The 12,730-nt window shown below is 54.0% G+C and overlaps 2 protein-coding genes across 2 annotated transcripts; one reads left to right on the plus strand and one right to left on the minus strand.

Annotated features, from left to right (window-relative positions):
• Nucleotides 1–8,158: 8,158 nt before the first annotated feature.
• On the plus strand, nucleotides 8,159–11,252 carry GLRG_02766 (uncharacterized protein; the record flags this gene model as incomplete). Its single annotated transcript, XM_008093451.1, has 2 exons — nucleotides 8,159–8,891; nucleotides 8,959–11,252. 2 exons carry the CDS (start codon nucleotides 8,159–8,161, stop codon nucleotides 11,250–11,252), a joined length of 3,027 nt encoding a protein of 1,008 aa, XP_008091642.1.
• A 773-nt stretch (nucleotides 11,253–12,025) lies between these two features.
• GLRG_02767 (uncharacterized protein) lies at nucleotides 12,026–12,336 on the minus strand (the record flags this gene model as incomplete). The annotated part of the gene is made up of 2 exons (XM_008093452.1): nucleotides 12,026–12,209; nucleotides 12,329–12,336. 2 exons carry the CDS (start codon nucleotides 12,334–12,336, stop codon nucleotides 12,026–12,028), a joined length of 192 nt encoding a protein of 63 aa, XP_008091643.1.
• Nucleotides 12,337–12,730: the final 394 nt, after the last annotated feature.

A 12,730-nucleotide genomic window follows, 5' to 3' on the forward strand; every position in this document is an offset into this window, starting at 1 on the left:
GACCGCAAATGGCCCTGCGTTTGTCATCTCTCTCGGCCGATTGAGGGTAGGTCATCGAGCTTTTGGTCGCCAAAGCTAATAGAACGAACGGAAGAAGCGCGTGTCGGCGTGGTTGTGTCTGCGGACGCGAGGTTTTCACAGGGCTATTGCAAAGTCTGACACAGCCCACGCGTGTGGTATCCCGACGCCAGAACAACAGACGCGGTATCCGTACAGAGGTACATCCAGGCGATGGCGGTGTCGGAGGGAAGCCGGCTGGCGGCGTTTGTAACCATCGGATATCTCTCCGCCCGCCTCTGCTGCACACCCCACCCCACCCCCCCCGAGCCAAGCCATTTGCTAGTACTGTGCTCTGCGTCCAACTTGAACCTTGATGCCGGAACCAGGCCAAAGCACCACGGCGGCTTCGAGTTTTCCTTGTCAGGCATGTCTCTTGGTCGGAGCGAGTTCGGACAGAAAATTCTGCACCCTCCCCATGGCCCATGATGCAAGCGTGGCGTGAGCAAATCGTCACTGGGGATTTGGACCGCGACTGAGTTTCGAGCACAGTACATGGAGCACCAGAGATTTGCATCGCCACCATCTGATGTTGAGACGTCGATGCCGTGCTCTTTTGGTGATGGAATCTTTGAGATATGGCCAAAGCTCCCGGATCTTGTGCTTCTAGAAGAGAATAATGGGGAACCAAAATACCGGCTAGAAGGGTCGAATGGGGCCGCGGACCCTCTTCTCGCTCGAGCGTCATCGTTCCACGACTCTCAAGCCGTCCAATGCGTCCCGTGGGTGTCCCTCACGTTCAGAGTACTGCGGCCAGCAACGCCACTGGCCCAGGAAGGGGGTGGGTGGAGAGCTACTGTCAAGGAGTGAGCTGGGTATGCCGAAAGAGCTGGGATAGTCTGCATGCTGGCGGGAATGCCGCTACTTTTCGCGCTGCAACCTCATATCCAAAAACGGCTACCAGCTCAGCGAAGGAAGGACTGCTAGCATCCCCCTTGAACCATGTATGTACTGTAGCGCTAATCCCATGATGGGCGTCGCGTCCTTCGTTGTTTCTTGTTGACCTTGACGGCCCCGTGATGTCGTTTTGATAAAACATCCTGGTCGTTGCACTAGGAATCTAAAGCAGGATGTGAAATCCAGATAAAGGGTTGACCTGCAATTGCTTGGATTTCCTCGTATCCCTGCAGCAAATGGTGTCGGTGGTTGGAGTGGCTGGGGATGCTTGCGCTGTGCACAGTGTGCATGTGTGTGTATGTGTGTGCACGCGCATGGCCGGATAGCCAGCCAGCGGTTAGTGAAGAAGAAAAAAAGGAAACGTCGATACCTTTCAGGGGGGGGGGGGGGGGGGGGACAGTTCCGCCGTATGCGACCGTTGTTAAGTCAAGCTACGGAATACTGAACAAATCCGGAGAGGAAGCAAAAAGGCTCTGAAATCGGTCCTCGTTGCGATGTTGCGCGCCCGACCCGACTGCGGCGTCAGCTCAGGGTCCTGCTCTTCTGACATGCAGTTCGGCATGAATGTAGTTCGTGGCCATGGCTCAAATGGGTCCGGTGAGATCGATCTCAAGTGCCCCATTATCCGTCATCTGAGATGGCCCCGTCCCGTTGCAAAGGAGAAAAGAAAAAAGGATGCGAAAGTTGCCCCATTGGACGGTGGGCACGGGTAGAGATGGGTCGCGAGGCTCTGTGGCTCTCTTCTTAGGTCGAGGTCATAAAGCTAAAGAAACGTCCAAGTTTGACCACCACTCGCCTCGAGCCGACAATAGCAGACCTATTCCAGAGAGCATTTTCCTCAGTGACGCCGTCATCTGTGCAACTCTCACCATCTTCTCGACCTCGGTCGTGCCGGCCGGCATTTGGGACAGGCAGCCATCCATCCATCATAACGGTCATTCGGAAATGCGCCATTGTTTCCGACAGCGAAGCGGTGACTCGGCCAAAGTCCGATGTTTCTGAGTGTCGTAGGAAAAAAAAAAAAAAAGATGTTTTGGGGCCGTTTCGCTTGACTCGTGGGTCCTGCACAACATCTCTCAACATCCGTCACAAATGGTGACCGGTACGTGCGGGCGGCAATCCTCCAGATACTTACGTACGTACCCTTTCGGTGGAGGCAAATACTTCCCCGTTAGTTTAGGGAAGCCATTGGAAGGTTCACATACCAGTCCAGGTAACGTATGAAGTCCTACACTGGTAGAATTGAGAAAGGTGTGCGATGAGTAGTGCACATACGCTTGCCTACCGACTGTCATGCCCAGCGACATGGGACCGTGGTTTACATTTGGGACCCAAACCACAGGCGTGCCGGGGGCAACGGCCGGCATGCCTTGGCACGATATCTTTCGATCATTCGTAATGCGGAACGTTACCGCCGATGGCCTCTCCAATCGTCTGTAAGCGCACACCACCTTTCCTTGGGACAGCGCCAAGGAATACAAGCATGGTGTACCCCAGCCTCCTTTAGCCCGGAACTGTCGAACCACCCGGCTTCTGGATATTCTGCAGAACTTCCGAACTTGTGCACCCGTGTTGGGGAATGAAGGGTTGCCTTGTTCGGCGGTATGGCTGCTGTTTTTGCCAGACCATTGTGTAATTTCCAACTGCATGGCATGATGGCTCGAAACAGTAAGTAGTCTGGGACGAGTCGCGACGATAGGTCTGTGAAAGTGCCTGCGTGACCCAACACAGACGCACGCCAGAAACGCCCATCATGTGAGATGAAGAAAAAAAAACAACGGTTGACGGTCATGCCGGACCAATCCATGCCACCCATGGCAATTAGTAGTTTGGAGGGTCGAGTCTAGAGGAGTCTCTCGAGCATCGAACGGGGTGTATGATTGATCAAACATTTCTGGCCCTAAACTCGAACCATGGCCGGAATTTGGTGCAGACTGATTCCAATACACGTCAGAATCAGGGAAGAGTGTCCGCGATTGCGCCCGCTTCGAATTGCCGCAGCAAATCAGATTGCATCGTGTTGCATTTTGAACTGGTCCGTCAGACGCCATTTTCCTACAACTGTGCGGCGGCGATAGGTGATTCGCTGCATCCTGTTGGGATGGCAGGAAGTTCGTCGGCACTGCTTGGCATAGTTTTCTTTCCTCAAGGCCCCCCCCAAAAAGAGAAACATCATCGGTACTCGGCCCCGAGGTACCCGCTTTCCGCTGCTTGCAGATGCGGTGATATTATCCGTAGTGCACAAGCAACGACGTGATAATGGCAGTATTGGGCCCACCTGCCGGCGACCGGATATCTGGCCTTACCTCGACCTTTCAAAGAGATGCATGGCTTTTTTTCTTATTCTTCCACGAAGGCGACCGCTGCAGTGGCGGGACGCCGCCAGATAAGTCGACCATCGTCGGCATATTGCCAGAGGCTAAGAGAACTGATAGAGGCAGATTTGTGCGCTGTTTTATTGTGCCGGGCATGCAGCCACATCCCTGACAGGTGTTTCGTTCTGCAGCAGACAGCAGACGCCAAGACCAGTTCCCGAGCCAGAGAAGGGGAGGTATGGGTGTCAGGGTGCCGCCCATTACGCCGTACACCATCCTACTCCCAGCGAGCAGGTGTGTGTGTGTGTGTCCTTGGTGCATCCCAGGAGCAGGGGCTGATCCTCGCAAGGTGCAGTGCAGCTGGCGGCGGGTACCTCGGATCTCGAGGCGGCGGGCAGGACAGCTGGCAGCATCGTGCCCTACCCTGCCCTACCCCTGTTCCGTTCAGGTACCCATACGGAGTACATTGGACATGTCGTGGGCATAACGCAGAGTAACGATACCACATTGATTTGCGTCTTGCGGTCGTGACGCTTGCAAGGTTGGCCATCGTCTCATCGTTTTTTTTTTTTTTTTTTTTTTTTTTTGACAGAGCCAGGGTTGATGAGTACCTTGCCTGATCCTAGGGCATCCTTGGAGTCAAACCGTTAGAGGCGTCTCGCCCGTAGCCTGCACTGTAGCGTGTGCAGCACGCCGCGATGAGGGGTCGATCTCAGTACTGAGCGCTTGTGCTTCGGTGCCTTGTCGTGTCCGTATACGGTATTGTCATGGATGGACCAGGATGTTAGGGTTAGCAACGATGTAGAGCACTAGTTTATGTAAAAAGGGGGTGCTTGCCGGTGACAGGGAAAGCAGGGATTGACGTAATGGTGAGCGCTTTCCCGACACATCTTAGCTGCGGAAGAGGCCGCAACAAGACGATTCGATTCGATTCAACCGCGTGTATCGTGTGTCGTGGTTGTGTCAAAGTGTAGCATGCCCGGAAAGGGACATAGTGTGTGTAGAGCGGCACCCAAGAAGGCCGAAAAACGGAGACTAGGTAGTCCAGCGCCAATTGATGACACAATGCCGCGATGAGTGCGTTGCGTGAGGCTTGATAGTGGCAACGACTTGAACGAGAGAAATGAAGACAACGCGGTAGGATGTAAGATGCCAGACGCGCCGCTGGTATCAAATTAAGGGTTCATCACATCTGCTGGCGTGTGCTTGTCTGCAGGTGGGATCCAATCCACCCACGCACGTATCCTCACCCTGAAGAAACGGGAGTTGGGGGCTTTTTGGGGGTGAGGGAAGGAGTGGGCGAGATGGTGTCTAGCGGATGGATACCTCCTGGCCCACGTTAAACGCTTTTTCCCCCTTTTATTTTCTTTATTTTATTTTAGGAGGGGAAACCGGCAACAGGCGGGACGCGGGAGGAACAGTACCAGGACCACACCTATGCGGGAGCGCACGCCTGTTGCAGGCTGCGGCACGTACTCAAGGCACTGGGTGACACCTTCTAACGTGGCAGCTTGGGAGCCACAGCGGGCAGGCAGACCAGCTTGTGTGGATGCTTTGGCGAACGATGCTCACAGCTGCAGCTAAGGGGGGAGCAGCTTGAACGTGGGAGCCGCGGCCATGAGAGCGCGAACGTCCTGAACACCGGGATGATGGAAGGTGTGGTGGGTACTTCTGCAGCTTCGGGGCAAAGGCGTACGAGAGAGAGTTCGAGGAACGACGACAGGGAGGGGACCAAAGGGAGAGGGGAAATAGGGGGGCCATGGAATAGTTGGAAGAAGCGGAAGAAGGGAACAAAACTGGGACGGATTCGAGGGACTCGAGCTCGAGCCTCCGACCAGGGACTTCCCAGTCGACAGGGAATCGACTGCAATTACTCGGCAAGCACAAAGATGGACGGACCCGACGAAGTTGCAGAAGTAGGGTTTGTTGCGAGTGTGTGCCTACCTACAGAGGTACCTACCTAGTTTTACTCTGACGAGACCATACGACACCACACGACACAGTAGTGCAGGTGCGGCCAGTTCTCTTGCTCGAATGCGGTTTCAATTTCAGGAAGGCGTGTGGCTGCGATTACGGAGTTCTTTCCGCCCCCCTACGTGTAAGCGTATGTGTACGAATAGGTAGCAGCGAGCGCAGAAGACAAGGCAGGCGTGACAGACAAACAGGGCAGGGACTGTCGGGCAAGGAAGGAGGCGTGCAAGGCAAGGCCCAACTTACAAACATGGCATGGTATGGCAGCAACGTGCTGGGGTGGAGTAATTACCTCTCCAACACTGTCCGGTAATAATGTACGAATATGCCCGACAAGGACGAATGCAGGAAGGCGCGATCGTGACACCAGCGCCTTGGAATTTGACTTCCTCTGCTGTCCTGTGGGAATCCGACGGGCTGGACGGCAATTGCAAGAAAGCTAAAGCATCCTGCCCTTATTTTTCTCGAGTTGCTGGAAAATGTACGTTTAGGCGAGACGGAGGGGAGAAGGGGGACAGCAAGAGTAAAGTGTTGCCCCTAAGAGTTGGGAGAATGGCACTCTTACGGTGAAGGTAGACGGTGAGATAGTGACTATATTCGATTTACACGATTCGGTGCACGATACGATGCAGGGACGGTGAGGTAGACAGAGAAGATAGAGCCGGCAAAAGAGCCACCGCATCCAGGCATTAACAATATCACGTTGCATAGCCCTGTTGATCTAATGCAGACTTTGCCAAAGTCATGCCCGTTTCTCTCTATCTCTCCCCATTCCTAGTCCAATTACTATTACTATCCCCTCTCCTTGTTGTTAAACCAAATATCCTACCTGTTCCGGTGCAGGGCAGTGCACGATTGTCATTGAGTTTCGAACCGAATGACCACCGTGCATGGTAACTAAGCCCGTCGCTCAAAAGATTATTCGCGTCACCGCCCTGTTTGAAGCCAGCGGCATGGCGCAGGCCTGTGTGAATTCTGACAGGTTGACAGAGGCACCTTGTCAATGTGCCTACCTACCTCATGGGTGGATATGGATGGATGGATTACCTAGCGTACTAGGGACAGCTAGCTCGAGTCCCCTTCTCTTGACACTCGCCTGCACAATGGACGTCGACCGAACCAAGTTCGCATTACCTCATTCCTGTTTTCCCAAGCGCACACCACCGTCTCTTGAGCCCTGAATCACCGCCGTCGAGGACCCTGTCCGTCTGTGTCTGCTCAGCTTTCCTTACACGTACAGTCGTCGCTCACAGTGCTCGCCCTGTGTACGAGCACCTCTGGGGCAGGCATTGATTGGTATCGACGAGACGCCTTTTTTCAAAATTTTCAAATGCCCTGGAAATCAGGAAGGCAAGGTACATGGATGGTACCTTCCTGTCCTGCTTCACTCTTGTTCTTACCTGCTAATTATTCTTCCTTTTTTTTCTTTCCCTTTTTACCTTCGTGCAAGTACGGATAGAGTAGGCAGTGTTTGAATTTTATCTCGTCGATAGGGGCTTCCTTCCGCTTCCATCGTCTCTTCTCTCTCTCTCTCTCTCTCTCTCTCTCTCCCACGCACTCTCCGTCTCTTTCTCGCGCACACACATCAAGTTCCTGTCTCACTTTTTGCTCTCCCTCTCATCCGCCTGCCAGCTTATTGTTGCACGTCCTTCGTTTGCCCATAGCGCTGACTCGGCCGGAATTCCATGAGTGAGAGTCAATACTCGAAACCGTGACCAAGAACCCAGCCAATCCTCTGATATTTATCACCTCAACCCCAAAGTGGATTGACCGAGGCAAAAAGGAACAAAAAAACAGGTCCCTTCTTCCCCCCTTCCCACGTCCACTTCTCGCAACTCACCCACCACCACCACCACCACTCACTTCTCTCCCATTCATCCGCGCACCCCTCCCCCCAATTCTTTTTTGAACCATCCGCCAATGCTTTGATCTTGGGACCGCGGTGGTATCCAACTTTCTTGTTCTGGTCAGGTCTTATCCTGCCTCTTCCACCCAAATCTACTTGACAATAAGGTACTTACTTGCCTTGGCAACTCGCAGCAGAAGAACGCGCAAAGGAAGCACTGTACCTCACACCGTCCTTGCCCAAAAAAGAAATAACCCACCCATCTCAATTCACCCCCATCCTTTACACCACTTCCTCTCTTCACCTACCTGCCGACCCATCATCCGTCAACCAGGATTCCCGACCAACGGCCAACCTCCCACACTCTCTCCGAAAAAGGCCCTTCATAAAAACCTCGCTGTCTCCACTCCTCCTAGAAGGGGCGACGTCCAAACCCACTTCTTCCCTTTTTTTCCCTCTCCCCTCCTCCTCTTTGGACGGAGTGACCACTGCTCAACGGTTCCTGCTCTGCACACCCTCGGCATCCACCCCGGCAAGACCACTTTTTTGTTCTTCCCTCCCCTTCCTTCCCACCCTCTGACCCCTCTCGGCGCCGCCAGGTACCTGACAGGCTTTTTCTGCCGAAGACAACGACGCGCCAGAGAGAAAAAAAAAATAAAAAGGATCGAGCCCCATCTGCTCCACTCCTGACCCTCTCCAAAACCACCTCCAAACGGGATCAACTGGAGCCTCAATCCCACCACCAAAAGTCCACCTTACAAACAACACTCTCTTCGCGTGTTGTCTTTGGGTTCGCGACTTTCCATCATCCTTCGACGGAAAGCTTATTCTGAAGAATCTCTTTTCACCTGCACCTTTATCTGACGACTCGAGTATTCCTTTTCTCGGCGTGCAGCATCATCTTCCATTGGGTCAGCGGCTTCATTGTCTCGTGTCCCACAAAAAAATTCCCACGAGGCCTTGGACGAGTCCCCCGTTCAGACGTAGGAACGCGTCTCGACCTCGCAACAAGCAAGCTTGCTCTGTGCGCCTTTGTCTCGACAAAAGGCCAACACACAAATCAGTGGATAGCATGGACGCTTCCCAGTACCCTACCAACGGTATAAACACGACATCGGCCTCCTACCCGTCGCCCCCCGCCATCACGCCTCACCAACTCCAGCATACCAACTCCCCGCTGCCTCACCAGACTCTGCCGCCTTTGCAGCCGCAGACCTCCGCAGCCATGAACCAGATGTACGGCAGCAACCCTCACACGCCTCGCACTCCTGCTACTCCCAACACTCCGGGTTCGCAGAACAACATGCCTGCCTACCCTCAGCAGCAGCAGCAGCAGCAGCCGCAGCAGCAGCCGGGTCGTGGCGGTCCTTACCAGCAGATGGGCCAGTATCCTCCCCCGCCCCAGGCCTACGGCACTCAGTCCATGCTGCCCCAGACCACGATGGCTTCTTCTCACCCTCAGCCCATCGCGCCTGCGCCTGCCTCTGGTCGTGTCCCTCCTGTTCTCCGGCCCATGCCCGCCGGTGGCGTCATGCCCCAGCCCGGTATGAACTCTCCCTACGGGCCCGGCGGCGTCATGCCCGGCGGTCTTGGTGACAGCGACCAGCCCACCCACGTCGTCGGTTCTCAGGGTCGCCGTGGCATCTTGCCTAGTGCTCCTGGACGTCCTGCCGCCACGCCTGCCGGTGCCGGCAACGGGAAGAGCACTGTTATTCCGGTCAAGGATGCTGATGGCAAGTTCCCGTGCCCTCACTGCACCAAGACTTACCTCCACGCGAAGCACTTGAAGCGTCACCTCCTACGCCGTAAGTACTCCCTCCTTCTAATCCGCGATTGGCGACGGCTCTTTTCGCTGACAACTGTGACCTACAGACACTGGCGACCGCCCCTACATGTGCGTCCTGTGCCGCGACACTTTCTCGCGAAGTGACATTCTCAAGCGTCACTTCCAGAAGTGCTCCATCCGCCGAGGCAACCCGACTGGTGCTAGCCACTTGTCCCACCCTCAGGCTCATGTCAAGAAGAATGCTGCCGCCCAGAAGGCGCTTGGTCAGGATGGCGGTCTTAACCACCTCAATGGTCTTGGTAACATGCCTACGGATGGCATGGTTCAGCCTTTTGGTATGATGCCTGTGCAGGATGGGATGAGCAACCTTGCAAACGATCAGAGTCAGTTGTCGCGCTCCAGCAGCCTGACTAGGCTTGATAATGGCAGTAACCAAGACAGACGGGATTTGACAGGATCTGTCATGGATGCTTCTGGACGAGGTGGCAACTTCGAGCAGGCATACAACGGCAATGTCCCTAGCTCCATGACGCCCAATATGAATCAACAGATGCAAAACTACAATATGCCCCCGGGTCAAAATGGAATGTCCATGTATGGCGGGTCGAACTCGAACCAACAATCGGGCCTTGATTGGTCTCAAATGTTCCAGGCTGGTGCGCAACAAACCTACGCAAATCATCAATTCCCCCCTAATCTTGGACAGACGCAGATCGCAACCAAACCCGAGCCTAATACCGGCACCGAAAGAACAATAGGTCCTCCTGGCCTCCAAACCCACCCCGATTCTCTCTTCTACTCGACCTGGGGCGTGCCGCCATCGATCCAGGACCCCTTTACTCAACTCTCCAACCAGATCCTCAACTTCTTCTACCCCCCAGGTTCCCCGATAACCAACGAAAGTGCCGGCTTCAACCTATACTTCTCCTCCGATAACATACGCGACTTCTTAGAAAAGTACACCCACTTCCATGTCCATTTTCCTATTCTCCATACCCAAACGTTCCGCATCATGGATTCGTACACTGGCTTGTTAGCCGGCATGTGCTGCATGGGCGCCTGCTACTCGGATCGTCTCTCTCCAGATCACGTGCGCGATATGATGAACTTTCTCAAGGCGGCTCTGGTTCGGGATGTGCAATTTCTTGTGCCGACGGCGGGCAAGCAGCAACACAACGGTACTGTCAACGCCGGCGACTCGAGCAACGGCCAACGCGACCTCGAGGAGCTCCAGGCCGTTATGCTGCTCCAGATTTTGATGATCTGGAACAGCACTCCTGAACACCGAGAGAGTGCTCGCGAGATTTTCCCAGCAGTGGCGGAGCAGGCTCGCAGGCTTCGTCTGTTGGAGGTCTCCACCGGATTGCCCCTCTTCAGCCCGCTGCACCAGAGCAACTTTTCCCCTCAGAACTTCGACGTCTCCACATTCGATTGGGGTGTGTGGGTTGAACAGGAAAAGCGGATACGCCTCATGCACATCATCTTCCTCTGCAACTCCGCCATGGAACTCTATTTCAACGCCCGCTCTCACATCGATGGTCTGGAAATGCATATTCCGCTGCCATCCGATGATGCCGCGTGGGATGCACGGACGAAGAAGGATTGCGAGGACGCTCTTGGTCTTCACGGAGAGGAACTGGCACGACAAAAGAACCCGAATGGGACGCGACGCAGTAGGCAGCCCGACATGAGCTATGCCCTCCAAGCATTGCTGCATGGGTCGTATCAAATCCAGCCAGGTAGAACGAACTTGTATGGCAAGTTCATTCTGATACACGCCATTTTGTCGTTGATCCGACGCGCTCAGTTGGACGGCAGTGCTGTAACGAAGGGGTATGCGACGCCCCCAATGAGCGACTGGATGATGAACGGGGGATCAGATGCCAACGCCGCCAACAGCGGCAGAGGCACGCCAGTCGATCCCGCTCTTCAAGGCATCCCAGCCCACGTTCACGACTCCTTCCGAATGGCACTGCAAAAGTTCAAGACCAACTGGGATGCTGACATGGTTAATCAATTTCCACCTGGATCAGCAAAGAATGTGCGCAGGTACGGGTTCTCTAGGGATGGTATCCATTTCTACTGGCTTGCCAAGTACCTTCTCAAGCACACACGGACATCGGAGTTACAAATGGAACCGGACGCGCGGTTTGTTGAGGTGATGCACTTGCTCAAGTCGGTCAAGGCTTGGGTGATGTCGGACGGGGCAACACGGGGCGAGGAATTGGGATCGGTGGGAGAAATCGATAAGGATTTTGGGGTGGCAAACTTGACACTCGACATGGCACGACTTTTTAAACCTCTTCCGGCGGTGGTGGAGGATCCAGGAATACCTTCTGTTCAAACGGATATCGGTACGGCAGCGGCTGGCATGCTCTGACATTTCACAACAACAACAACAAAAAAACCAACTGCATTTGGTGGGGCGTCTGTTTTGCATTTATTTTCTTTTTCCTTCCTCTTTACCTTGTTTTACTGTTTCCTCATGGGTCGGTTCTCATCGACTCACAAGCTTTGTTGCGGAAAAGCATTCTCGATTCCCTACTGCATCAAAGCCGGATCGACGGTGGTTAGTTCTGATATGCATCTTGTGGCGGGTGGTTTCACGCAATGATAGACGGGGGAGGCGGAGTTGGCACTGCATTAGACTGCGATCAGATAGAACCTGGGAGGCTCTCGGGTGGCACCAGTGGTGGCCCGATGAGGTTGTCACGATATCCATGGCTTTTCGCTCATAATGACTTGTTTTGGCGGTCCGTGTGGCTAGACTGGTCTGGTCTAATAGTAGATGTCTCAAAATGGGTGGTACTCGTCTTGTTTCTTTCTTTCTTTTTTTATCGCATCACTGAAGAAGAAAACTAGGTCTGCAAAGAGGTATCGATGTTTGGCCCAGTTTTCCGTTCTCTTTGCAAGTTACGGGGTGGACTTGAAGACTAGACACTGCAAAATTGACTTGATTGTAAAAAGCAACTTATGACGGCTTAATATCATACCCTTTGACGCTTGTAACGGACCCATTCATTGCAAGTATGAGATGCCTTGTGGCGTCAATCCTGTAGCTGAAAGAGCATATACGGACGGACTCGGACCCGTGTCCCTCTCTCAAGCGGACACGGCGGTGACTGGGAGCCATACGTGCATGCCGGTTGTTTGCTATTCTTTGGACCTGTCGACAACGGTAACCTTGGGCACATACTTGTCGACGATAGCTTTCTCCTCTGGGGTCGGCTGGTATTTTTCCTCCGCCTGGTCGGAGAGGTAAAGGCCGGCCGCGCCCCAGGCCAGGACCGCTACGCCGACGCTCAGGCGGGTCTTTGGGGAAAGATTCTTGTAGGCTCTGCCGGAGGTAGGTTTTATGTGAGTAGTGTCGACTTTCAGGGGGAGAAGGCATTGACAGGTTGCGTATGTGTTTGTTTGTGTGATGAGAGAGGTGGGCTGGCGGGCTTTAAAACTCACTTGAACATCTGGTCTCCGGGATATGACTGGGTGAATATGGTGAAGGGGTCAGATAGGTGGATCAACGGGATGATATTTCAGGGTTGGACGGATGGCATCACTGGCATCACGGACATGTGAGTGGGCGGCTAACAGATGATGCATGGAGGGCATTAAGGCTTGAGACTTACCTTTTGGAGAGCCTTTGATTGAAATCGAGCGAAAGTCGTCGAGCGAGGTTGATGGAGTTTTACGAGGACGAGGTTCCTGGAAGTTCTGGTCGATTGAAAAGGGAACGATTGGACGAGGGTGGGGCATATGGGAGAGGGGCGTGGCTTTAGTCACCAAGGAATGAGTATCTCCACCCCCTCACCGACTCCAACGTCGAGGGTAACTCCCATCTATCTATTTTCTTTCCACAAC

This window comes from Colletotrichum graminicola, assembly GCF_000149035.1.
Source record: "Colletotrichum graminicola M1.001 genomic scaffold supercont1.8, whole genome shotgun sequence".
Classification (NCBI taxonomy): domain Eukaryota; kingdom Fungi; phylum Ascomycota; class Sordariomycetes; order Glomerellales; family Glomerellaceae; genus Colletotrichum; species Colletotrichum graminicola.